Here is a 26,083-nt window from a genome sequence, read left to right as displayed (position 1 = left end):
ATCAAACTCACTCAGTGCCCAGCCGAGACAGCGGTCCTTCTGCTGCCTGGAAAGCCCTTCCCCCTGGCCCTTCTCAGCAATGACTCCTGTCCCCCAGTTCAGGTTCCTGCTCAACTCTGGTATCCTCAGGAAGGCTTTCTCAACTGCCCTTCCTCATCAGTATGTCCCCCTACCCACCACCATCCCTGCCATTCTGATTCCACTTACCCTACTTTGTTTCTCTTCACAGCACTTATCACCACCTGCAAATATATTATTTACTGGTTGATTGTCTGCCTCTTCTACTGAAATGTAAACTCCATGAGGGCAAGGACTTTGTTCTGCCCACTGATCTATCCCTCATGCCTACATGAGTGCCATGCACAGACCAGGTGTGCAATAACATATCTGGATGGATGAATGGATGGGCAGGTGGAAAGAAATCCATGAGCATAAGCAAATCAAGACATTCAAGTCTGCATACAAATATGAAGGCTCTCGAGGAGAGTGATGTGTTCAGCACATGGTGGGTCACTTTAGAGACTCTCTCATGGAGAAATGCATGCTTCCACAAACTGCGGGCAAAACATATCATGAGCTGAGAGCCTTCCCTCCCATGACCTGGGGTATAGAAACTGAGCACATCTGAACAATGAGAGATAGAAGAAAAGCCTTTTTAAAAGGGTGAAATCTCACCTTAAATAGATAGAAATAAACTTGCTTGGTATCTGCATCTTCTTCCCTGTGGACGCAGGTAAAGAGATATTCCACATCCAATACGATTCCCAGGAGTCTGTTCATTTCTTCCTCTGACACATTTTCCAGGTGGGAAACATGAGCAGCTGAAGACAAAGATCAAAGTTACATTATGTGACATGTCAGTTGGAAACAGCAAACGTTCTCGACTTTAAAACAGAAGGGTCTCTCTCAAAACCTCCGGGGACACCAATCCATAAGGTTGCATTGTAAACAGATAAGAAATTTCTGAACTCCTGAAAGATCTAAGTCTTCTCTCAGTGTCAACTTATAATTAAAAGACTGTCCACTCGCTGAGTCCTAGCCTCTGCCTCCACGACCAAAAATGGGCCGGCAGCTAACATGTTCGAATAATGTATACTTTAAGATCCAGAACTTGTCGGCACCAAGTCTGGTCCTCATAGTGTTAAATTATTTTTTTAATGGAAATATAGCTGAGGTGCAACATTACATTAATTTCAGGTGTCCAATGTGGTGATTCGACAAGTCTATATGTTATGCTATGCCCACCAGCAGTGTAGCTATCACAATATCTCCCGCTATATTCCGTATGCTATACCTTTTGTTCCCATGATTTATTCATTCCATAACTAGAAGCGTGCACTTCCTCCTCCCCCTTTCACTTATCCACTCACCTCCTGTCCTCTGGCAACCACCAGTTTGTTCTCTGTATTTATGGGTCTGTTTCTGCTTTCTGACAGTGTTAAATTCCTATGTTTCCACATAAGAATATGGCAGGTCTCCCCCTGCCTGTGAATAGTTCAGTGAGCCAAGAATATCATATTAGTGTAAAAAACTGAATAATGGCCCTTTGCCTCAGACTTTCTAAGATGCAATAAAATCTCACTATCATTGCAGCCAAGTCCCAAGACCTATTTGAGCTTCGGATTCAATGCCTTCCGTGATCAAGCCCCCAACCTCGTTTTCCTACCTTTGTTCTGGAAGGTCTATAGTTAGTGACCTAGCCATCCACCTTCTCTCCCATGCCCCTATCCTCTCTTCTACCCAAATCCAGTCCATTTAGCAAGGTTATTACATTTAATCCTCAAACCATCCCATGAACAGGTACTAGTAATCCCACTTGACAACTGGAGAAACTGAGGCTCACAGAGAATGGATGCTGTTTCATCTAATGTCACTTAGCCAACCAGGTAGACGCAGGGTCTAAAAGTAAAGAGTGCTTGACCCAAATTCCAAATTCTCTACAAGCATACTTTTTGTTGACTAGCTGATTCACTTCAAGTCCTTTTTCACTCGCAAAGGGTTCTCTAGGTAAGCCACTCAATAATCAGCCCCTACCCCAGGAGCTCTCCTGGGTCGGGATCCTGTCTTTCATCTCTGCACCCCCAGCATTTATCACTATGCTTGTCCAAGAATAGGCACCAGCACTTCGAGGGGAAGCCTCTCGGGTACAGCTCTTGGTATGCTGGCTTAAAAATGCTTAGACACAGAAGTGTTTGAGATTACTTTTAAAGAAAGACTAAACCATGTAGAAGACTTCCCTTGCCTTCTTAAAAGGAGATGGAACTCAAGATTATTGAGGAATACTTGTTAGGTGTCAGGCATGAGTCAATCTACCCTGTACTCTTGTCATTAAACCATGAAACTCAATCAGCAGACTGGGACAGAGGGGATGCTGCTGGTACCCTGGCCTATCTCCTTCCCTTACCACTTCAGGTACACCTGTCCTCCAACTACTGACACTCTATTTCTCTACGTAATGGCTTTTCCTGTCGTTTTATCTGCTCTGCCATCCACCTACCCCTCAATAACAGCCTTCAACCCAAAACCAAGACATCAGCCTATAAATAAATATCCCAGATCCTTCACCCCTCAGGCTGAATAACTGGCTCCCAGATTTCCCACTCCCGACCCAAAATTAAGCAGCACTTACCCAAGGTGGGAGCTGGCTCAGTAACTCATCCTTCCTTGGCCACTTTTTCCTCAGTTCACCCTTCTACTCCCCTAGCTTCATGCAAAATAAACTGGTCTTAGGATCTGCTTCTGAGGAGCTCAAACTAAAACATGCGACCGAAACCATTTTCAGAGACTCAAGAGGATTAAATACCAAGTGGTTGAGACTTGTAACTGGTCCATAAGGAAGCCAGATTAAAGAACTCAGAATTAGAGGGGCAGAGGCCACCCAACATTCATTTATCATGTGGAAAAAAAACAGAAAGGCAGAGAGATGGGCCCAAGGCCACAGACCACTGGTAAATCAGTGTGATGTGCTGTGTGTGCGCACGCACGCATGTGTGCACCCCAGAGAACACTTTTAAAGGTAAGAGGAGAGGAAAGAAATTTGGTTATCTGTCTGTGCTAGGTACTGTGGAATAAATCTAGTGGATACATCTAAACTAGAACATGCCAACACTGTATCATCACATTACCAACTAGAACAAGAGTAACTGACTAAACTATTTCTCAGAAGTAAGTAGCTTGTATCATAGAAAAATTACAAATATATGTATGTGTGTATAAACAAAACATTAATATTCAAATCTACTACTTTCTACTTGGCTATACGACATGTGACTTCATCATTTCCTAAAAGATACCCAAAATTAGATTTCTTTTTAGGTACAATGTTTACCAGGTCACCTTTTTTTTTTTAGTCTGTGCAAAATTTTCCTTGAGGTCAGTCTGGAGCCTTTGGGACACAGGCCTCATTCTGAAGACAAGTAGGTCAAAATTTTTACGTCAGTTATTTACAGAAATAATTTTACTGAAAACTGCTTTTGCCTTGCTTGTCATGTTTAATTGCTTTCCAATGAAAAGCTATGAAAGCAATCAGTTTATAACATAACATCAATTTCTCCAGATTCTCCACAATATGAAACAACCTAAGGTGCTAACATAAGTGGGTTTAACTCATGGAAATATAAGTCATGATTTATTTTTAAAACCCGTGGTTCACTTTCTTTAAGCCACAAAACACATAACTTAAATGAAGTGTTTTTTATTTTATTTTTTTTTTACTCCATGCCCAACCCAATACCACTCTTGAACTAATGGCCCTGACATCAAGACCTGAACTGAGATCAAGAGTCAGATACTTAACAGACTGAACCACCCAGGAGCCCCAACCCGAATGAATTCTTAATTAGAATTAGAAAAAGTCGCTCCAATTGAAACAGAGGTGGAAGCATCTATTTTCAGAAGGCGAGGTTGGGGGGCATCCCCTCCCCATGCTGGGGCTCTACAGTTTGAAAACCACTGTTTAGAACCATCTTCCAGCATATTCTGAAAAGTAGACATTAAAATGCATAAGGAGGAAGAGCTGAGGAAATTTCTTTCTTTCAGATTCTGGCCATAATGAAATCCATGATCTCTCCTCAAAGCTGTGTGTGTAAGCCAAAGCACAAAGGACTAAGGAGTGGAGGCTGGGAGGCATGGGGGTGAAATGGAACAGCAATTTCCCAGAAGGAGGGAAGGAAAGGAGAAAGGCTGTGTTGGGCAACTGGGGCTCAGGTCTGCGGCACCAGAAGGTAGGTATCTCCTCCTCTGGGAATAAAGGAAAGGTGGGTCTGGGTTGAAACCAGCCCCCAGATTCAGGTGAGCTTCCTCACTGTCTCTCAGAGTAACCACGTTTCCCTGTTCCTACCCTGCTGGTCACTGGGATCTCACGCCTAGAGTACAAAATAGCCCCAGACTATTTCCTCTGATCCCAGGGTACTCTTCCTAAAACACCACTTTCTACAAACAACCCCACCTCCACCAAATCCAGAGACGGACTCTTTGGGGCTTCTGACCAGAACTCGACAGGACTTAGGAGCCCACAATCAACCCCAACCCATGCAAACACCCAGGTGCATGTCATGCTCACTGCAAAGCTAAACTATTTACTGTACCGATAATCAACTCATATTTAACTAAAACAGGGTCACTCATAATTGAAAGAAACCCTTCTTTCAATTTGGAAAGTTGTTTATGTTTCAGTTTGGAAGCACATTATTAAACACAAAAATAAAAATCTGTAAACTACCTTGCACAAATCTCTAGCAGTTAATCTGCCACAGAAATCTGAAGCATTGCTATTTAAAGCATTTGTAGAGAACCCTGGCTGGCTCGGCTGGTAGAACATGCAACTCTTCATCTCAGGGTTGCCAGTCTGAGCCCCATGTTGATTGCACAGATTACTTAAAAATAAAATCTTTAGGGGCGTCTGGGTGGCTCAGGTGGTTAAGTGTCTGACTTCAGCTCAGGTCATGATCTCGCGGTCTATGGGTTCGAGCCCCAGGTGCTGTGCTGACAGCTCAGAGCCTGGAGCCTGCTTCGGATTCTGTGTCCTCCTCTCTCTCTCTGCCCCTCCCCCACTAAATGCTGTTTCTCTCAAAAATAAACATTAAAAAATAAAAAAATAAAACCTTTAATATAAACAAATAAATAAATAAAGCTGTTATATATGCTCCCTACTTTACCTTTCTCCACCAGTAAAGTTTGCATCAATGTAGACTATCAACTGTGAGAGCATAATGCGCCTTCCCCCCACTCCTGCTTACAGTGAAGAATCACTCTCAGTAATTAAATTAGTCTTTTGAAAATTAATGAGTCCCCCACTGCTTTGATTTGCATTCACTGAAATGCCCTTGGAGGTGTTTGTTTTTCAGGTTACCGGTCATTTGTATTTGTTCTTTTGAGTACTATTCATGTCCTCTGCCTGCTTTTTTTTTAGGATGTTGGTCTTTTTCTTCCAGCCTTAAAAAGCTTTATGTCCTTCTTATTCATTATAAATGCTCCCGGATTTTGTTGTAGTTTGGGGTGGGTTGTAAAGGAATCTTAAATTTTTTTTATAAAGTCAAATCTCTGTTTGGCCTTTCTTTAAGGCCTTGCTTGCAAAGCTCTTCCCTACATAACCAGAAGATGACAAAAATGTATGTATTTTCTCCTAGATCTTTAACAGGTTACAAAAATTTTTTTTAATTTTATGTTTTATTTTAGAAAGAGAGAGCAAGCAAAAGCAGAGGAGAAGGTAAGAGGGAAGGGGGGGGAGAGAGAGAGAGAGAGAGAGAGAGGGAGAGACTGACTCAAGCAGGCCCCATGCCCGATCCCACCACTCTGGGATCACGACCAGAAACCAAGACTAGGACACTGACCAACTGAGCCACCAAGTGGTCCAACAAGTTTGTTTTTAAAGTATAAAACATTCTTCCACCAAAATGCCAATGTCATAAAAAGCAAAAAAGTACAGAAAAAAAGAGCTGAGGGGCTGTTCCAGATTAAAGGAAACTGAAGGGACCTGCTGTGAAACTGTAACTTATAATAAGAAATTCATATCTAGTCTTTGTCCCCTGTCCTGGCTCACTGCTTCTCCCCCCCCCCCTTGGTGCGTCTAAAACCCTTGGAATTTCCTAAGAGAGCACTAAAGTGAAAGGAGTATCTTTTGTTATTCATAACAAGTCCCCTGCAACCACACCTGAATTTATGTCACTGACCTTTTAGAAAGTCCCTATGGATGCGGGCTGGTTACCAGGGGAACCAAATTAGTGACTAAGGGTTGGCATTTTCAGCCCCACCTTCTCTACCTATGGTGGGAGTGGGGAGCGGTCAGCGGTCTAGAGGCAGAATCGGCCAGTCATAGACAAAGATATAATCAATTGTGCCCACAAAAGCCCAGCCTGAAGGGGTTTGGAGAGGTTACAGGCCGGCGAACACAGGAAGGTGCAGGGAGAGTAGTGTCCTTGGAGCTTCGTGCTCCTTTCCTCTCGCCTCTCTGAACTGCATCCTTTTTTTATGTTTTTATTTATTTTGAGAGAGAACAAGAGCGAGAGCAAGAGCGAGAGAGAGAGAGCGTGCTTGCACAAGGAGGAGAAGAGTAGTCAGAGAGGGACACAGAATCCCAAGCAGGCTCCACACTCAGTGCAGAGCCTGACACAGAGCTCGAACTCATGATCTGTGAGATCATGACCTGTGCCGAAATCAAGAGTCAGATGCTAAACCAACTGGGCCACCTGTCCGCCCCTGGAAACAGGTCCTTTTATGATAAACCATCAAGCAGATAAACTGTTGTCCTGAATTCTTTAAGTTACTCTAGAAAAGTATCCAATCCCAGGAGGGGGGCGTGGGAATCTCTAATTTACAACCCGTCAGTCGGAAACACTAGTAAAACTGGGACTTGCCACTGGCATCTGAAATGGGAGGAAGGAGGGGGAACTAAGCCCTTAACCTGTGGGGTCTGCACTAACTACAGGCCATTAGTGTCAGAACTGAGTCAAAACTTGCGAGACACCCTGTAGTTGTCCACTGGAGAGCCGGAGAACTGCTTGTGCGTAATACCGCACTCATTCGGTGCCAGAAGTGTCTGGAAAATGTTGATTGTGAGCAGACAAACTGTTTTCCTTTCACATGACAACTAAATGCACATGTGATTCTAGATGGGGTGCTTAATGTGAAGGACAGTATCAGTCGGGGCCAACTGATTAAAGTAGAATACAAACAGTAGATTAAAATATCACATTAATGCCAAAATATAGGGACAGTAACTGAACTGAGGTTACGTAAAAGACTGTCCTATTTTTAGTAAATACACATTGTAGTATTTAGGAGGAAAAAGCCATGATGTATATGCAACTGATTTTCATATGACCCAGGAAGAAAAAAATAAGTATATACAAATACACACAGAGGCCCCTGGGTGGCTCAATCGATGAAGGCTCAACTCTTGATTTCAGCTCAGGTCATGATCTCATGGTTCATCCACCTGGAATTTAATAATCAAATATAAAGGACCCTGTTTTCATGTCAAATAGTCTTCCAAGAACATGGCACAAAGCATCAATATAATTACCCAAAATTGGCCAACCCTTTACTGGTGGTGGGAAAAGCTTGCTCTTTCTGGCAGGCCATCGTTTCCCCCAGTGTCCATCATGTGCAGAGGACAGCGGGGCGCAGAGGGAAGGTGTGAGCCCGAAGACTGGGGCGGAGGGGGTCTGCTTTCTGCTCTCTTCATCTCTCTCCAGGAGGATGTACCTTGGCACCTCTCAGTGCAGCACCCGGGGTGCCACAGACAGACCTGCCAGAGGCCTGCTGCCAAGGATCACGGTGCAGCTGTTGCCTGGCCGGGAACAGGAAGCACACTGTCACCATGAGCTGTGACCCTCTCTAAGCTCTGGCTCCATGTCTCACTGGCCTGCACTTCTGAAGACAGCCTGGCTGTCCTCACATGCTCTGCGGCGTGAACAGGCAGCAGCTGGGCGGCAGCTAGCGCGTCTGCGCTCCTGTGGACCGGAAAGAGAGCAAACGGCACAGCACCCGTGGCATTTGTCAGCCGTTCAAATAGATTTCCTTGCTCATGGGAATCTGAGGTCATAGCTAGAAGAGGTAAAGCAAATTCCTTCAATGAAACCTTCGGAATTGACTAACGTGCAAAAGTTGATAATTTACAAGTGTTTTTCTCTTTTGTAATCTCAGATCTGGATGGGGAAAAAGAGACGTTTAAGATTAAGAGCCCTCCAGAGGAGTTCAGTCAGATAGATGCAAAATATAAGCCACCTAGGTACATATATATATATTCTAGCAGCCACTTTTTAAAAGGTGAAATTAATTTAATAATACATTTTATTTAACCGAATATATACCACATTATTCATTTCAACAAGTACTCAATGTAAAAAATTACTAATATTTTGCATTCTTTTATAATACTCAGTCTTCAAACCAGTGTGCATTTTACACCTGCTGTGCTTTTCAAACCAAGCTAGCCATGCGTGACTAGTGGCTACTGCTTTGGACAGATTTTAAACTATGAAAGCTCCCCTAAATGCTACCAGCTATTTTTTAGTATTACTGAACTCAGTGAGTGTTTATCAATGGAAGAATAAGCCCAATTATTCCTAAGGAACTGACTATATTAGGAACTAGAGAAAAAGTCCTTAACCTTAGTCCACTTCAGAAAGCCTACAATAAGCAGTTATATAATTATATATTATATAATCATTTATGATATATCTTAGATATATAATTAAAAGTAGTTCTAGTTATGCAAGGAACTTTGCAATACAGCTCCAAGAGGCCTTGATTCTCTCCACCAAGTTCTAGACAAGTCAAACCTTGGAGGTGAGCAGGGTTCCCCTGGAGGAGAATGAAGGAAGGACACTGCAGGTAGTGTGGGCCTCCACATCCACTGTAGAGGTGGGAGAAAATATGAAGAACCTTCAGAGGGGTGCCTGGATGGCTCGGCCACTTAAGAGTCCAACTTCGGCTCAGGTCATGATCTCACAGTTTGTGGGCTTGAGCCCTGCATCAGGCTCCCTGCTGTCTCTGCTTCAGATCTTCTGTGTTGCCCCCTCACCCCCTGCCCCTCGCCCTGTCCCTACCCAGTTCATGCATGCACGTGTGCTCACATGCTCTCTCAAAAATAAACAAAAAAAAAAAAAAAAAGAACCTTCAGAGAACATGCACCAGAGAACATGACCTGTAGCCAAAATGCAGCACAGGCAGCATGGGAGGGTGAAGGCTAGACTTCAGAGGCCCGATAATCCCGCGTGCTCAGCAACAGTTGAACTTCACTCTAAGAATGATAGGAGGCTCAGAGGGGTTAAACAGGAGAACGCTTAGATCAAATTAGATGGCTACTCTCTTGGGAAGCCAACCGCACAAGGATGGAGCCGGGGATTCCAATGCTGCTGCTGCCGCAGATACAAACAAAGAGCACAGAGAAGAAACCTGAATTCAAGGCAGAGCTGGAAGGAAGCACAGGAGAGAAAATCAACGGGACTTCATGATCCAAGGAAGATAGGGAGAAGTAACTCACATTAAGTAAGCAGGAAAAAAAACTACCAGATTTATCCCCTTGACTCTACTGTATACCAAACTCGCAGCTTCTGACAACTCTAAAGTCTATGTGTAAAAGATGGCATTAGAAGAAAAACAGGGGCGCCTGGATGGCCAGTCACTGGGGTATACAACTCCTGATCTTGGGGTTGTAGGTTTGAGCCCCAAGTTGGGTGGAGGATATTACTTAAAAAGAAAATCTTTAAAAACAAAACAAAATGGAGGACATATAGCCAAAGAAATATGCTGTGTCACAGATGGCCATGTCAGTGTGCTGGACCCCATATTTCTATCCCTTGACATCTGCACAGGACACACATACATGGGAACTAGAAGTGACTAAGTGGTGGAGGTCTGTGCAGTGTGGTAAGGCCGAAGAAAATGTATTGGGTCAATGATTTACCCATGATTTAAATGTCTGAATTAGTCCGTGAGAAGAACACTGGTAGTACCTTCGTACCTCATACTATTCAAGAAAAAAAGCTCTAGTGTATTTGGTTAATGCTAGTGTTTACTTTCCTTAGAAATTTTCTACTGTAAATAAGTGAGTAAGCAGAGGTAACCATAGGGAAAAAGAATCATCAATTTCTACCACTATAATGTTTAAACAGGAGTGTGTCTGTGTGATGTGTGTGTCTGTGTTTAACAGGAAAAAGTGATGGCATTGGAAAGGTAACCAAAAACCTCCTACTTACAACTGCAGAAAACTATCACTAGTCAAATTTAATATTCAGTATGTCCTGGCACAGCTCAGAACAATGAACTTGAAAATGACAACAAAAATCCCAATTGTGTTTGATCACAATGGTGCGTTTCCTCTTTCCTGATCATAGAAGCAGACTGCTATTCAAATAAGCAATCCCCAAATAAGGAATTTTTATTAATATTAAAATAAGGAGAAATGCTTGGGCCAATGAAGTGCTTTGTTACATTTCTGTAGTCCGAACTTGACTGTCCCAATCCCAAATAACAAACAATTTCAGAGAATGGACTAGAATGGTCTAGGCCAGTGCTACCCAAAGGAAATAACCATAGGTGTAATTTTAAGTCTTCCATGAGCAACACTGGAAAAAGAAATGGGTGAAATTAATTTTAATATATTTTATTAATCCAATATACCTACAATACCATTTCAACATATAATCACTATTAATGAGACAGCTCATGTTTTTTCACACCAAGTTTTCAAATCTGGCATGTATTTTATACTTACAGCTCATCTTAATTTGGAGTAGCTATATTTCAAGTGCTCACTAGTTCATGTAGCCAGTGCTATAACACTGGACAGCACGGGTCTAGACTAGATGAGTTCATTCTGTGGACGAAGACCCTGAATCACAAATGGCTTGGAAAAGTACTGTGCCAGGCCTAGAATTCTGGTTTCCTAATTCACAACGGAATGTTCTTTCCACTTGACCAGACTGTCAGTCCTATGTTTTGTACCCAGGAGACACAGAAGAGTGTCCAGTGATGGCAGGCCAAGGACACCTGGGATGGAAGTCACTGTCAGGAGACCACATAAAACCAGAGTTCACTGTCAGAAGAAAATGTATGGCTGAACCAAACAGTATCTGACAGCAAAGCAACAGAACAGACATCATCTCAATCGATAAGCCTGAAGGTTATGTGCTGATAAGCACGGAATGTTACACGTTGCCACATGTGTATGATCACGGGGGACTAAATGTGGAATCAGAACAGTGTATACAAATTAAATATATTTGAGAATTCAGGCCTGCGTGATTTCTAACAGAATTCCTTATACCCTAATCTCTACTGTTGGCAATATTTAATCTGCACGAATAGGAAAATATGTGTGGAACTTGATTTAAATACTCTGGCAAAAAAAAAAGCGAGGGGAGGAAAATTGGCAAATTTTAATAATTATTAAAGCTCCGTGATGAGTACGAGGCACTTACTAAACTATTCTTTCTACCTTTACATACTGCGAACTTTTCCATAATAAAAAGTGTTTCAAAAGTAGAGGAGTATAAATAAGGGAGAGGAATCATAACCTCAGAGAAAGGTTTTCTGGAGCCCTGATACTAAGACCAAAAAAGAAACTTTAAGATTCTGCCACTAATTCCAAGAGCACTTGAAAATGTACAGACATTTCAATTTTAAGAAAGTAGACTGAAGAGAGAGGTAAAGTAGGGTGGGGGGGAAGGTGGGGAAGGATGGAGACAAACACCAATAACCTCAATACCCCGAGAAAATCACTATCTGCAACTCAACACAATCCTTCCAGATCCTTTCCTTGTTAGCATATATTTTTTAAAATGTCATATTTTCTAAACTGACAAAATGAGATCATACTCATCATGCTCTTCTTAAATCAGCATGCCTTCATGGGAACGACCACCGTCCATGCAGTTCTCTAAGGGTTCAACTCAGGGTTGGGCACGTGACCCATGCTATGCCAATCAGATCCTATCCTCTTGGGATGTAAATGCTCCTAAGCCAATACTCACAGGGACAGGGCAGATGGAGCTCAGTCACCCAGTGCGGGTGTCCTGGACAGAAGGCCCACAAATTTCTGCAGCTGAGATCCCTGAACAAGACTGAAACTGGGTTTCCCTTTGTTTTCAGCTTCTGGAAGCCACCTTCTTATAAACATTGTTTTCTTTAAAATTTTTTTTTCATGTTTTATTTATTTCTGAGAGAGAGACAGACAGGGAGACAGAGACAGCGTGATCAGGGGAGGGTCAGAGAGAGAAGTAGATACAGATTCGGAAGCAGGCTGCAGGCTCTGAGCTAGCTGTCAGCACAGAGCCCAACGTGGGACTCGAACCCACGAACCATGTGCTCATGACCTGAGCCAAAGTCGGACGCTTAACTGACTGAGCCACCCAGGTGCCCCTAAACACTGTTTTCTTATTTAAGCTCAGCAGAATTCATACCTGCTGGCTGAAGTTAAAGAATGGGTAGTATGGTAATACTACTACTAACAACAAGAAGAGCTAAGAGAAATGCATTAATTTGCCAGGTACTGTTCTAAGATTTTTATGCTTTATCTTATTTAATCCTCACAACAGTCCCATGATATAAATACTATTACTAACTCAGTTTCAGGGCTGAGAAAATGGAGCTCCAGGTAGATTCAATAATATGCCCCAACTCACAACTACTGGTTGTAGAGTCCAGATTTGATCTTGGGCTTATGGAGCCTTAATTTAGTCCTAAATTATAAAAGCTCCAATTAAGCTACTTTATGACTTGTTTTTTTCATTAATAATATGTTAAGAATGTCTTTCCATATTGGAAAATACATCATTTTTAATAGTCATATTGAATTTTATAATATAGATTGTCATAATTCAAGCAATTATCTCCTACACTGGAATACTTAGGTTGTTTCCAGTCGTTTAATATCATGACTAAAGCTGTAATGACTGTTCTTTTAGTTTTATTTGAGGGCACATCTTAACCTACAAGTAGGTTAAATTTCTGGCATGGATTTGCCAGGTCAAAGGATTATGTACTTTTTTCCCTATTCTTGATTATGTATCAAATAAGGGTATTTGTTTTCAAAGCTAGTTGAGAAATATAAAAGGGAAAAAAGTTAGCTTTTCTTTGTAAAAGGCCATTTCTGCCTTTGGGCATTCATGTGTGTTTACATGCTCAGAATGGAGACAATCTGCTCAGCTAAGAAAGAAGACTCTGTTTTTAAATGTTAATTGATGTAAGATAATTGGATTTCCCAATCAATACCAAATACAGTGCAAGCCCAGTGCTTAAGAAGTTCCTGAGCCAGCTTTTTATTGCATCATATTTCCTGAGGCAAATTCTAAAGGGCACTCGCTCAGGGATCAATTGTGGAAAAGGTAAATTATAAAGCAAAGGTGTTTCTGTAACTCTTGGAATCCTTCCTTTGCACTGGCTTTTTCAAAACTCAGTACTTCCATTATTCCAGACACCAGTTATACAATGATGTAATGTTGTGTTTATGGTATGTTTATTTCTTGTGTGAGATCAATGCTCTCTATTTCCTTTCTCAGAAGGTTACTTCAGTGCACTAACTTCCTGGGAAGATCATATTATCCACTTTTCTGCTCTGTGAGTATTGAAATACTCTCCAGCTGAGTACAAAATAAACCTTCAGATGCGGCCTGACAACTGCCACCTTGAAGGCTCCTGCTGCACCGTTTCATATCACCAGGAAGCTTGAAAGAAAGATGATGCCAGAAAGAAGCCACCTACTTACAAATGGTCAGGGGAAAAAAACGCTTCAGTGATAATGCCCTGCCCAGAACAACACTGGACAGTAAACAGGACATGGAGACATTCTTTGGGAGACTGCATAACGGAAGGTGCACAAGTAAGTAGAAGATTCCAAGATGATCCTTGATGAACTAGGATTTTAATATGTAGGGAAAACTACCTGTTAACTTTTCTCTACCAGAACCAAATACAATTTTAAAAATTTTATCTTAAAACCGGTATCAGGACAAGAACATATTAGCACAGTCCAGTTGAGTAACTCTGGCTGAACCTATCTTTCCAAACTGAAATGATTATCTTGCAGGGATAGATAAGAAAGTTGAAAGGGAAAACATAAGTAAACATTCACCAAACACAACCCCAATGAAGAAAGAGCTACCAGGTGCAAAAATATAAACCATATAAAGATAAAATGAACCACTTGCAGCAAGTTCAGGGAATCAGAAAATATAATAATAATAATAATAATAATAATAACAACAACAACAACAACAACAGCAATTAGACAAAGAACCAGTTGATTGAGGCTTAGACCCTGGAGATCAAAGACCTTTAGGCTCCCACCAGAACGAATGAGGACATGTTACACTTTATTCTAAGCCGCTCAGTGGTCATGGCCCATCTTACCCAGCAATCCTCCAGTGGAATCCAGCTCTTACGGAATGGGGGAGAGATGGATAAGGAATCGGTGCAAACAGTGCAAAGCTTGTCTCACATTAAGCACATTCATCAGTCTAAATAGACTCTTTTGTTATTGCCTCAATAAGAAGTAAATAGCATTTACCCATGGAATTCAGTAAATCAGAACTTTCAGGCAAGGATGACATCTACGTTCAAGTTCCCTTGAAGATTTAGGAACTCACCTAGAGCATGGCTACAACTCCGGCAGGATTCTGTTAGACTGACAATTATTTGCTGCAGATCAGCTCTGGGGGGAGTGGGAGAAGGGTTGGGGTTTTTCCAGCCATTACATTTACAAGACTCCTCGGCCTAAAAAAGGAATAGAGAGAGAAAATTATGTTACAAGCAGCAATGGACTCAACATTTGACGTGAGATCAATACACACTAGTTATAGGACAGCTACCCTCCTGGCTCCTGACGTAATAACTTTCTACATATGCACAAGAAACAAAAACAGAGAAAAAGGCAAAGTGGGTGTTTGATCCAGGCATTCTGTGTTTTGATAGTTTGTTTGTTTCTTTTGTGCTGGCTGGCATCTGAGTGCTGCGGCTCGGAGAGAGGACCCATACACTCTGGTACCACTGCCCCAAGTTCCTAGGGAGTCCATCCAGAAAGCTCTCCCAGGCAACCTGCCAGACTCCAGAGGTGCCTGGAACACAGCCGGGGCCTCGGCCATCACTGAGCCTTGCAGGTTCGAAGGCTCCCTTTGCAACTCCGCTCCACAGACCAGAAGGGAAACCCGAGAAACTTGAGGAAGTTAGCAATCTTAAGGACTTGAGGCGGGACACACCTAGCTAAAGCCCATTTGCTGGCTTCCAGGTCCTTCCCAGTAGGCTTCAGCTTTAGAAATGGAGAGGGTCTCACCGTGTAGTTTGGGATTTCTAGCTATGATATTTCTGAGGTTTCCTCAACGAGAACACTATTATTTATTGTTTTAGCAATACTTACTAGATATCTTCCATACTGTCCACACTTCCCTACCTTCCTTAAGAACAGTAAATACAATTTAGCCTTTTTATAGTGACCTGGGTTATAAAGTGTAGGACGAGGGATAGAAACATATCAACTATTTTCAATTGTAAAAATAGGGATAGAAAGATATCAACTATTTTTGATTGTAAAAATAGCATGTAACATAGCTGACTAATTGCGAGTGAGAGCCTTCTATGTATACTGTCCAATATGGTAACCACTAGCCACATGTGGCTGTAGAGCACTTGAAATGTAGCTCGTCCAAACTGAAATGTGCAGCAGATATAAAATACATACCAGATTTAAAAGACTAATGCAAAAATAAGATATCACATTAATAATGTTCACACTGGTTACATGTTGAAACAGTAATATTTTAGAGGCATGGAGTTAAAGATATTACAATTTATTTGACCTGTTTCTTTTTACTTTTTTAATGTGGTTGTTGGAATATTTAAAATTACATATGTGGTTCACATTCTACTTCTACTGGGTAGCACTGGTCTACAAATTACATAAAATTTTGTGCTTTGGCTTTGTGTTCCATCTTTGATCAGAGGGTTTTTTTCTTCCTGCTTCCCACCACTTCCCACCCCGCCAGCCCACGAACCCCATAGCAGATGACTGAAGTCAGTAGAAGTCTAATTTGTAGGAAATTGAAGAATGGCTGCTACCTTAACCTCGTACAGAAAATTCTCCAAGACAGGGACAGTTTCTGAAGTCTGTGCACATATAGGAGAATAAGAAAAGAAAAAATAAATAATTGGCAAGGCAAGAAGGGCCAAGGTGAATGAAAGAAGGAAAATATGTTTCTAAAGATAAGACCTTATGCTTTTGAAGATAAGTCCTTCGCTGTGGGCCCTGCGCATGTTGGCAAGCCCAGCCTGACTGCTTCTCACATTTTATCATAATGAGGATGGAGAAGGCAAGACCAAAAATAGCAACTTAACAGCACAACCCCCAACGAGTAGGAGCTCAAGTGACCCTCTTTTGTTTGGCCAGGCTTCAGGCAGGATCTATTAAACACCACTGCTCAGTTACTAACCTGAACTGGGCCTTGAAATTCCCTGCAATGAGCCATCTACTTCTTCAGAGACTAGAAAGGTCTCAAGGGCCATGCTGTTGAGGAGGACTCTCATTTCAACTTGCGTCTAAGAAAGCATCACTATAATCTTTGTAGGGATGGAGGTAAATACCCCCATTGTGGACTGCTTCTCGCCTAGCAGTGGAAGAGCTACCCAAGGGACTCCCACAGCCTCTGGCTTTTCCGAGCAGCTGCCCTTTCCAAAAAAAAAGCTCTTTGTTAGAGAAAGACAAATGATGACAATAGCAGTCCCACCAAATCGACTAAATACAGCAGGCCAAATCTAGAAGGAAAAGTAGCAATGGCCCAAACCCTTTCAATTTGTAGAACTAAATTCCAAGCCAAAGAACTACTATGCATATTGAGTCATTCATTGGACAGTATGTATTGAGGGTCTATTCTGAGTCAAGTACTTCTGCTACGTATGGAAGGGAAGAAACAAAGATCCTGCCCTCATGATGATGAGGGATGGTGCAAACAGTGCTATTGAAAGAAAAATAAAGAGATGGGTAAAGGGGGGTTGGGAGAAAGATAGGATAGAATCTCAATTTTAAGTAGGCCTTTTTGAGAAAGCAACAATATAGCAAAGGCTTGAAGGAGCAGGTGTCTGGTAGAAGAACACCCGAGATGGAGGGAACAGTCAAAGCAAAGTCAAGAGTGGCTGGCTTGCTTGACAATGAGCAAAGACCAGCATGGCGAGAGCACAGTGAGCAAAGGAAAGAGCTGAGCTGCAAGTAGGAGGAATCCTGCGAGGCCTCACAGGCAGTAGGAAGGACTTCAGCTCACTTACTTGACCTGTCGTCTCTCCCTCTCCAACAGGGTCCTCTGGCCTTAAAACAGGGGTAGGGACAGAACACAAGGACATGAGGCAAGATGTCTCCAAACTCATTTCTTTCTTTCATTTTTTCCTTTGCTCATTTGTATAAAGCCTCCTCTCTTTCTCTTTTCCCTTAGCAATACTCATAGAGGCATCCATTTTTCTGTCACTAGCTTACAGGAGGAAATAATCCAATTTCCTTTCATTTGTAACTTCCAACCCAGGATCAAGTATGCATCCTATTACACTATAACTACTCATACATTCCAGAACTTAAAAATCTCTTTGATATCTAGATGGAAAGGAACTCCAATACCTTAACCAAGGCTCAGCAACAAAGGATTCTTCTGGAACTACCATAAAGATGCCAGACTGTCTAGCTAAGAGTTTCATCACTTACTAAGGCCCAAGATTAACGTTAGGGCTAGGGCTTAATAACTTAAGTTCAAAACCCCAAGGAATTATGTAATCTGGGAGTCTGTCCTCATTCACCTAGGTAATCACTTTAGCTTTTGACGAATGATGGATTTTGCATCTGGGCACAAGAGCAGCCACAGTCTACATCTCCTTCTTTGGCAAGCTGTGTACGGGCATGCAGGAAAAGTAGGAGGAACCCTACATGGCCAGAATAAGACTAACCACTGCCCGCATTTGTAACTCCAGATTCTCAGAGACACAGTGACCCAGCGAGACATGAACTGCCTTCATTATGAGGAAGCTTGAGAAGCCGACTTGCTCCAAATTGATCTAAAAGTATTGCTAGTATTACTTCACCTCTACAAGAGCCATCAGCCTTGACAAAACGCTACTTTATGGTTCAAAGGTTTAAGTCTACAGGTAAGAAATCACTCCATTCTGTGCTTGGGGTTGAAATCCATGGGATCATGCCATAGCTTTTTTCTTTTTTTTTTAAAATGCTTTATTTATTCCTGAATGAGAGAGAGAGAGACAGCATGAGCTGGGGAGGGTCAGAGAGAGAGGGAGACACAGAATCTGAAGCAGGCTCCAGGCTCTGAACTAGCTGTCAGCACAGAGTCCGATGCAAGGCTTGAACCCACAAACCTTGAGATCATGACCTGAGCTGAAGTTGGACGGTTAACCAACTGAGCCACCCAGGCACCCCATGCCATAGCTTTTCACAGAAGACAGTGTTAGGAATGGATTATCTCAGAAGACAATGCTAACTGGGGAACGTTTTCTTGGTATTTGGAGGGTGGGTGGGAAAAATGCAGAGGGAAAAGAGTAGAGTGAATGTGAACCTTTCCTACTGCCTCAGGCTCTGCCTATTCATTCATTCTTCAAACACTGAGCACTACTACATGTCAATCATAGGACCGGATACCAAAGACACACAAGAAATTTCTGCAGAAATAAAAATCTACCCAGTAGTCCTCAATCTTAGAGGCACACTGGGATTACCGGGAGAGCTCTGGTAAGCCTGATACCACACCTAGCCCTAGATTGATGAAATCAGGATCTCGGGATAAATCCCAGACATCAGTATTCTTTTAAGCTAATGATTACAATGTGTAGACAAACTTGAGCATCTGATCTAAAAGGAAGGGTCACTAGTAATGGATCCGTTAGAAAACACACATACTAGGATGTCTGGATGGCTGTCGGTTAAGCGTCCAACTTCTGCTCAGGTCATGATCTCATGATTCGGTTCATGAGTTGGAGCCCCACATCGAGCTCTCTGCTGTCAGTGTGGAGCCCGCTTTGAGTCCTCTGTCCCCTCTCTCTCTGCCCCTCCCCCCCGGCATTTGTTCTCTCTCTCAAAAATAAACATTTAATAACACACAGGCAGGGGCGCCTGGATGGCTCAGTTGGTTAAGCATCTGGCTTCGGCTCAGGTCATGATCTTATAGCTTAGTGAGTTCGAGCCCCATGTCCGGTTTTGTGCTGACAGCTCAGAGCCTGGAGCCTGCTTCAGATTCTGTGTCTCCCTCTCTCTCAGCCCCTCCCCTGCTCATGTTCGGTCTCTCTCTCTGTCTCTCTGCCTCTCTCTCTCTCTCGAAAATAAACAACATACAAAAAAGGAGTCCTCCAAGTGGGAAGAGAGGAAGGAAACAACAATTCATTTTAGAAGTGGAAACAGCAGGGGCGCCTGGGTGGCTCAGTCGGTTAAGCCTCCGACTTCAGCTAAGGTCATGATCTCACGGTTCATGGGTTCCAGCCCCACAGTCTGGCTCTGCGCTGACAGCTAGCTCTGAGCCTGGAGCCTGTTTCAGATTCTGTATCTCCCTCTCTCTCCAACCCTCCCCTGCTCACGCTTGTTCTCTCTCTCTCTCAGAAAAATAAAACATTTTTTAAAAAAATAGAAGGGGAAACAATATATGTGTGCTTCGGAACATATTTCTTACCCATTGCTTCATGTACAGTTAAATACGTAGGTACCTGCTTCCTCCATAACATTTTTATGTAATTAGAGACCAGTGGTACTCTCCTGAAGCTGGGGGGGGGGGGGGGGGGGGGGGGTTGGAGGTTAACATCTCTGTGTCAGAATTTTCTAGGATTTTATGAAGGGATAAAAGAACATGTATAGTTTAAAATTCTATAAATTATCACAATAAACAAATATATCACAAAATTACTCCTTTTTTTTTGTTTTTTTGCTTTTTGTTTTTTTAGAGTCTATCATTTATAGACCTCTGCCTGAACCTTGCTTTTTTTTTAGTCATGATATTTATCTTAAAAATTCAGACTAGGGGCACCTGGGTGGCTCAGTTAGGTGTCCAGCTTCGGCTCAGGTCATGATCTCGTGGTCTGTGGGTTTGAGCCCCACGTTTAGGCTCTGTGTGACAGCTCAGAGCCTGAAGCCTGCTTCAGGTTCTGTGTCCCCTTCTCTCTCTCAAAAATAAACTAAATAAATAAAGAAATGAACATTAAAAATAGTTTTTAATATAAATAAATAAAAATTAAGTGTAAATTAAAAGCCAAAGGATGAGAATCATTAGCCTAGAATAGATAAGACTTTGGGACTAAATCAAATAGGTGATGCATACCTATTCCTCCTGAAGTTCTGCTCAGGACATACATTCCTGGAAAAATTTTCCCAGATAGCTGTGTGGAAAGAGACGAGATCTTCCTGCAGCCAAACCTAAGAAAACTAGAATATTCTTTCAGCATATAACAGTAGCCTTCCTCAGACTCTGAAGAAGCAAAGAGGCCACGGGTAGAAAAAAAACGGGCCAGGTTACGGGAAAGACATGAAGTTTGAGGCTATCTGCCATCATGAAAAAGACTGGTAGGAAAAAAGAGTTCTTTTCTGAACTCTCCTGCACGGGCTCTTTCTCCCTTTCTTCACTACCCCTCAACACCTTACCCTCAATCAAATCACAGCAGCAACAGGAGAAGGAATGGAGGCAAAGTCAAGGTCAGCAAAATGTTTCAGCTTAGGTTGAAGTTGGTAGAAAGACCACAAGTGACAGAATACAGCATCAATGCCATGGTCTAGAGGAAAGGACTTACAATTATAGAAATGCAATTTCAAATTTAACTCCAACACTTACTATGTGAGCCTAGGGTGAATCACTTAATCTCTCCAAACTTCCTAATCTATAAAGTGGGGTTTAAAGTACCTATCTCACGGGGCGCCTGGGGGGCTTAGTCGGTTAAGCGTCCGACTTTCGCTTAGGTCATGATCTCGCGGTTTGTGGGTTCGAGCCCCGCGTCGGGCTCTGTGCTGACTGCCAGCTCAGAGCCTGGAGCCTGTTTCAGTCTGTGACTCCCTCTCTCTCTGACCCTCCCCTGCTCACGCTGTCTCTCTCTCTCTCCTAGAAATAAATAAAACATTAAATAAATAAATAAATAAAGTACCTATCTCACAAGAATGTTGGAGGCTCACAATTAATGTGGGTAGATGCTGAATAAATGGAAATAGTAACAAAGATTATGGTGGCACTGAAAATGATAATAAGCTAGGAGTATTCTGTTAGGTGAAAGGTGAGCAGGGAACAAGGGCTCTATAAATCTTGATGAACTATGACAGTTAATACTTTAAAACAAGGGGACTTGAAGAGGATGCAACAATGGAATTAGTTTGAGGATACTGGCCCCAAACACTATGAAAAAGGCTACAGCTCTTACTGATTAAAAGACTGGACAGCTTACAAGTTATGTAAAAAATTATGCTCCTCAAAGAATAAATCAACTCCATTTTCACCATAGGGGAGAGCAGTGGGAAGTCACTCAATGGCTCACTGGGTGATCTTGATGGATGTTTTTATAAAAAGCAGAAATAAAGAGAAAACGATGGCTAGATTATATATACACAATCACCCAGTAAGTACATAATATATCAAAATCTATGGGGTATGGTAAAGGCGACATTTAAAAGAAAATATATACCCTTAAATGCATTTATGGGAAAAACACAAAGATTAAAACTATTCATTCAACCCAATAATCTAGAAAAAGAGTAACAAAATAATCTCAAGAAAAACTGACAAAAGGATATTATATGAAAGTTTTTTCAGGAAATCAATAACAAAGAAAATCATATTCCTAACCAGTTTAACAAATGGTTGATTTTTTAATTTTTTTTTAACGTTTATTTATTTTTGAGAGACACAGAGAGACAGAGCGTGAGTGGGGGGAGGAGCAGAGAGAGAGAGGGAAAAAGAATCTGAAGCAGTCTCCAGGCTCTGAGCTGTCAGCACAGAGTTCAATGCAGGGCTCAAACTGATGAACCGTAAGACCGTGACCTGAGTCGGGCACTTAACCAACTGAGCCACCCAGATGCTCCAAAATGGTTGATTTTTTTTAAAAAGGCATTAAAATAAACAAACTCTTTTTTTAAAAAAAAATTTTTTTTTTAATGTTTTATTTATTTCTAGGAGAGAGAGAGAGACAGCGTGAGCAGGAGAGGGTCAGAGAGAGAGGGAGTCACAGACTCTGAAACAGGCTCCAGGCTCTGAGCCGGCAGTCAGCACAGAGCCCGACGCGGGGCTTGAACCCACTAACCGTGAGATCACGACCTAAGCGAAAGTTGGACGCTTAACCGACTAAGCCACCCAGGCGCCCCTAAAATAAACAAACTCTTGACAATTCTAATGAAGGCAGAAAAAAAGGACAATGCGAAAGGAAATAAAACTACCCGATTTATTTCACATTTATAAATAAGTACTCTGTAGAAGTTTATACCACAAATGCCTTCCTAGGAAAATATAAATTATCAAACCTGATTTAATAAGTAGTGAAGTTTTCTAACAACCCTAGAAGAAAACAAAAAGGTAGTCAAAGATCTAAAAAAGGCCCCAGGATCAGATGGTTTTATAGGTAAGTTCCAGTTAATTCTCAAGAACTATGCAAAGTAAATATAATGTAAACCACACATGAAAGTTTTAATTTTCTAGTAGTCACATTTTAAAAAGTAAAAAAAATTTTTTTTTGATTTAAATAAATTTAAATAATGTCTAAAATATTACCATTTTAACAGGTAATCAGTACGAAAACACTATTAAAAGGACATTTTACATAGTTTTTTATGCTAAGTCTTCAAAATGCAAGGGATATATGACAGCGCATTTCAATTCAGACTAGCCACATTTCAGGTGTTCAACAGTCATTTGTGGCTAGTGGCTACCATACTGGGCTCAGAAGAGAAGATTAGTCCTTTGTATTATAAAGGGTTTCAGAGCATTAGAAAAAGATGTACACTCAATGTCATTCTATGAGCCCAAATAACCCTGACACAAAAACAGAATACAGACAGCAAAACACACTAATAAAGTCACTAGCCCAATCTCACAAAAAGCATTTTACAAAGGAAATGGAAATAAGATATTTGTAAATTAAATCCAACAGTTCACAATTAAAATCATGCATTTTGACTGGCAAATAAGAACTAAGCAAAGTTTATTACAAAAATGCAAAGATAAACATTGCAAACAAATTAATTACATGAGCAAACTAAGAAAAATAATTACAACTGAAGCCACAGAAGCTTTTCATAAAATTCTATCTCAATTTCTGATTTTAAAAAAATAGCAAATTTGCCACAGAAGAAAATTATCTTAACTCAAAAACAAACAGTATACTAAATTAAGAGATACATTATTCCTATTAAAGTAATCATAACAAGGAAGCCCTCAATACATCCACTGTTCAACACTGGCCGTGAAGTAAACAAAAGCTATAAAGATTGGTAGGTAATTCTTAGAAATTATCAAAACTTACAAAGAAATCAGTAAATTGACTGAATAAGATCACTATATAAAAATCAGAATCTTTTCTCTATATCAGCAATAACCACTAAGAAAATGTAATAGAAAAAAATAAAAAGATCCTAATAGCAAAAATCATCAAATACCTAGAAACAAATCTTCAAGGAGATGAGTAAGGTCTATATACAGAAAACTATAACTTTCCACTAAAGATTGGATAAATTTCTGCATTGAAATGAAGAAATATGCATTGCTCATGAGAGGATTGTAAAGATATTAATTTTATAATTTATAATACAGTAAATCCATATTGTGAAGATATCAATTCTCCTCAAAAAATTTTTTTAATGTTTTTATTTATTTCTGAGAGAGAGAGAGAGACACAGCATGAGCAGGGGAGGGTCAGAGAGAGAGGGAGACACAGAATCTGAAACAGACTCCAGGCTCTCAACTAGCTGTCAGCACAGAGCCTGATGCGGGGCTCGAACCCATGAACCGTGAGATCATGACCTGAGCCAAAGTCGGACACTTAACCGACTGAGGCACCCAGGCTCCCCCTCCTCAAATTTTTAAGTTCCATAAACCAGATCAGTTGAGAGACTAAACAATTATAACATATATAACAAAGTATTAATATTCAGAATATATAAAGATCATCTACAAAACAATAAGTAAAAAGCACATCTGACAGGGAAAAATTTGTAAAGTCAGATGATTCCAAGAAAAATGAATGCTAATGTTAAATAAACCTATACAAAATGGCCAAATAATTAGTAATATAGAAATGAAAAATTAACAGTCCAGTGAGAGATTTCCTCATATTAATTAAATTAGCAAAAAGAAAGAAAGAAAAAGTTGACATTGATATATAAGGTTGACCAAGATGTGAAGAAACACACACCTTCATATACCACGTGTGGGAAGAGACACTTGTACAGCTTTTCAGAAGCGAAACCGGACTGTTGGTGCCCTTTGGCCCAAGTGCACTACTTAGAAGCTTTCCTATGGAAACATACACATGTGCTCAATGATATTTGCACACCATTTATTAGAGCAAAAGAAAAAATATATGTCAGGTAAAACCTGACCAAAAAGAAAAGAATTTGTTAAATTATGTAGATTGGTACCACAGACCATTATACCATGTTTATCAATATGACAAACTGTGTGGACTTGGGACCTCTCTAGGTCCTAGTAAAAGGGAGAAAAAGCAAACTACAGAACAATACTAGGCATAATCCAATATATCTTTTAAGAATATAAGTGATATGCAATTTAAGCATGTAATATGTATTTAGATATACAAACAAACTAGACAGATACATACTTATGGGGGCACAGAAGTGGGAGAGGGAGAGGGACATTCATATTGTACTTTAACATTCTTTTTCTATGTTAAAGTTTATTTGTTTTGAGAGAGAGAGACAGAGAAAGCAAGCAAGCAGGGGAGGGGCAGAGAGAGAGAGAATCCCAAACTGGCTTACAGCTGTCAGTGCAGAGCCTAATGTCAGGCTCAATCTCACAAACCCTGAGATCATGACCTGAGGTGAGATCAAGAGTCAGATGCTTAACCAACTGAGTCACCCAGGAGCCCCCACGCTGTACTTTAGATTTCCCTCTATGGTATTCATATTCATGGGTTGCTAGCTAATTTTCTTTAATATGAATTCATCTGAAGGGAAAACATAATTCTAGAAAAATTCCAAGGACCGTAACAAAGGCTCAGTATAAATCGGTCATGGGGGATGAAATGTAGCAACCACATCCTTATCACAAACCACATTTATGAATTCAAGGATCCAAAACTTTTCTCCCTGTGGGGTTGCTTACATAATCTCCTTCTTTTTCCTAAGGTTGAAGCCAAAATATAACAAGCCTGCAATTCTTGGAGAAGGCAATACAGATTTTTAGAGATAGAAATTCTAACTTCATTACTGCAACAGATTAAGAGGAATCAACCCAGAAAAAAAAGTTTGTTCCACTCCCTGTCTTAACATGACAGGGAATGGCCGTGTTCATGGGGGTCTGAAAATGGGTCAAAGATTTCAGGGCAGAGAGATTTGGAATAATAAAGTCTCATATTCTCCCTGCTAATAAAAAAAAAAAAATGTTACATCCCAAGTATTAACCGCACTTCCTTAAGCTACCTGTGATAGAAGTACTCAATGAACTGTAGCAATAATAAACACTTCAACATGTAACTGAATAAATGACTTTTCTTTCAAAACTGGCTCACTGTGCTTCCCCCACTGAGTCTTGGGATCCCAGCAGCTTTCACAAAGTAGACTTTTATTTCTTTTGCTCAGAACAACTGAGACTTTTTCCAAGTAAATGGAAAACTCCCTGAAAATGAATCGGAAGATCAAAGGACAGAGAGAGCAAAGGAGGGAGAAAACATCAGCAAAACGCTGAGAAGTATTTTAGTTCTCTCAGCCCCACGGCACTGCAGCTGAGCTGGGCAGTGTGTGCACACAGCCGCAGGTGGGCATCTGGTCTCCAAAAGGTAGTAGGTCCAAGTTGAGATGTGTCCTAAGTGTAAAATAAACACTAGGTTTCAAAGACTTCGTGCTAAACACAGAGAATGTTAAAATATCTCATGAAGAATTATTTTATATTGATTACATGTTATAATG

At 41.1% G+C, this 26,083-nt stretch overlaps 1 protein-coding gene across 4 annotated transcripts in view; it reads right to left on the bottom strand.

Annotated features, from left to right (window-relative positions):
• Positions 1 to 26,083, bottom strand: part of KAT2B (lysine acetyltransferase 2B) — a 104,786-nt gene that overhangs the window by 57,444 nt on the left and 21,259 nt on the right. For all 4 annotated transcript variants that reach the window (XM_039219703.1, XM_039219704.1, XM_039219706.1 and 1 more), the window contains exons 2-3: positions 14,592 to 14,718; positions 676 to 821 (exon numbers count right to left, since the gene is read on the bottom strand). In XM_039219703.1, the coding sequence (XP_039075634.1) occupies positions 676 to 821; positions 14,592 to 14,718 (273 nt within the window). The remainder of the gene's footprint in view (positions 1 to 675; positions 822 to 14,591; positions 14,719 to 26,083) is intronic.

Source organism: Hyaena hyaena, unplaced genomic scaffold (assembly GCF_003009895.1).
Source record: "Hyaena hyaena isolate Hyena2069 unplaced genomic scaffold, ASM300989v1 scaffold_839, whole genome shotgun sequence".
In the NCBI taxonomy this organism is placed as follows: Eukaryota; Metazoa; Chordata; class Mammalia; order Carnivora; family Hyaenidae; genus Hyaena; species Hyaena hyaena.
The sequence above is the reverse complement of the archived record's forward strand: the minus strand, read 5'-3'. Positions and strand labels throughout refer to the sequence as shown.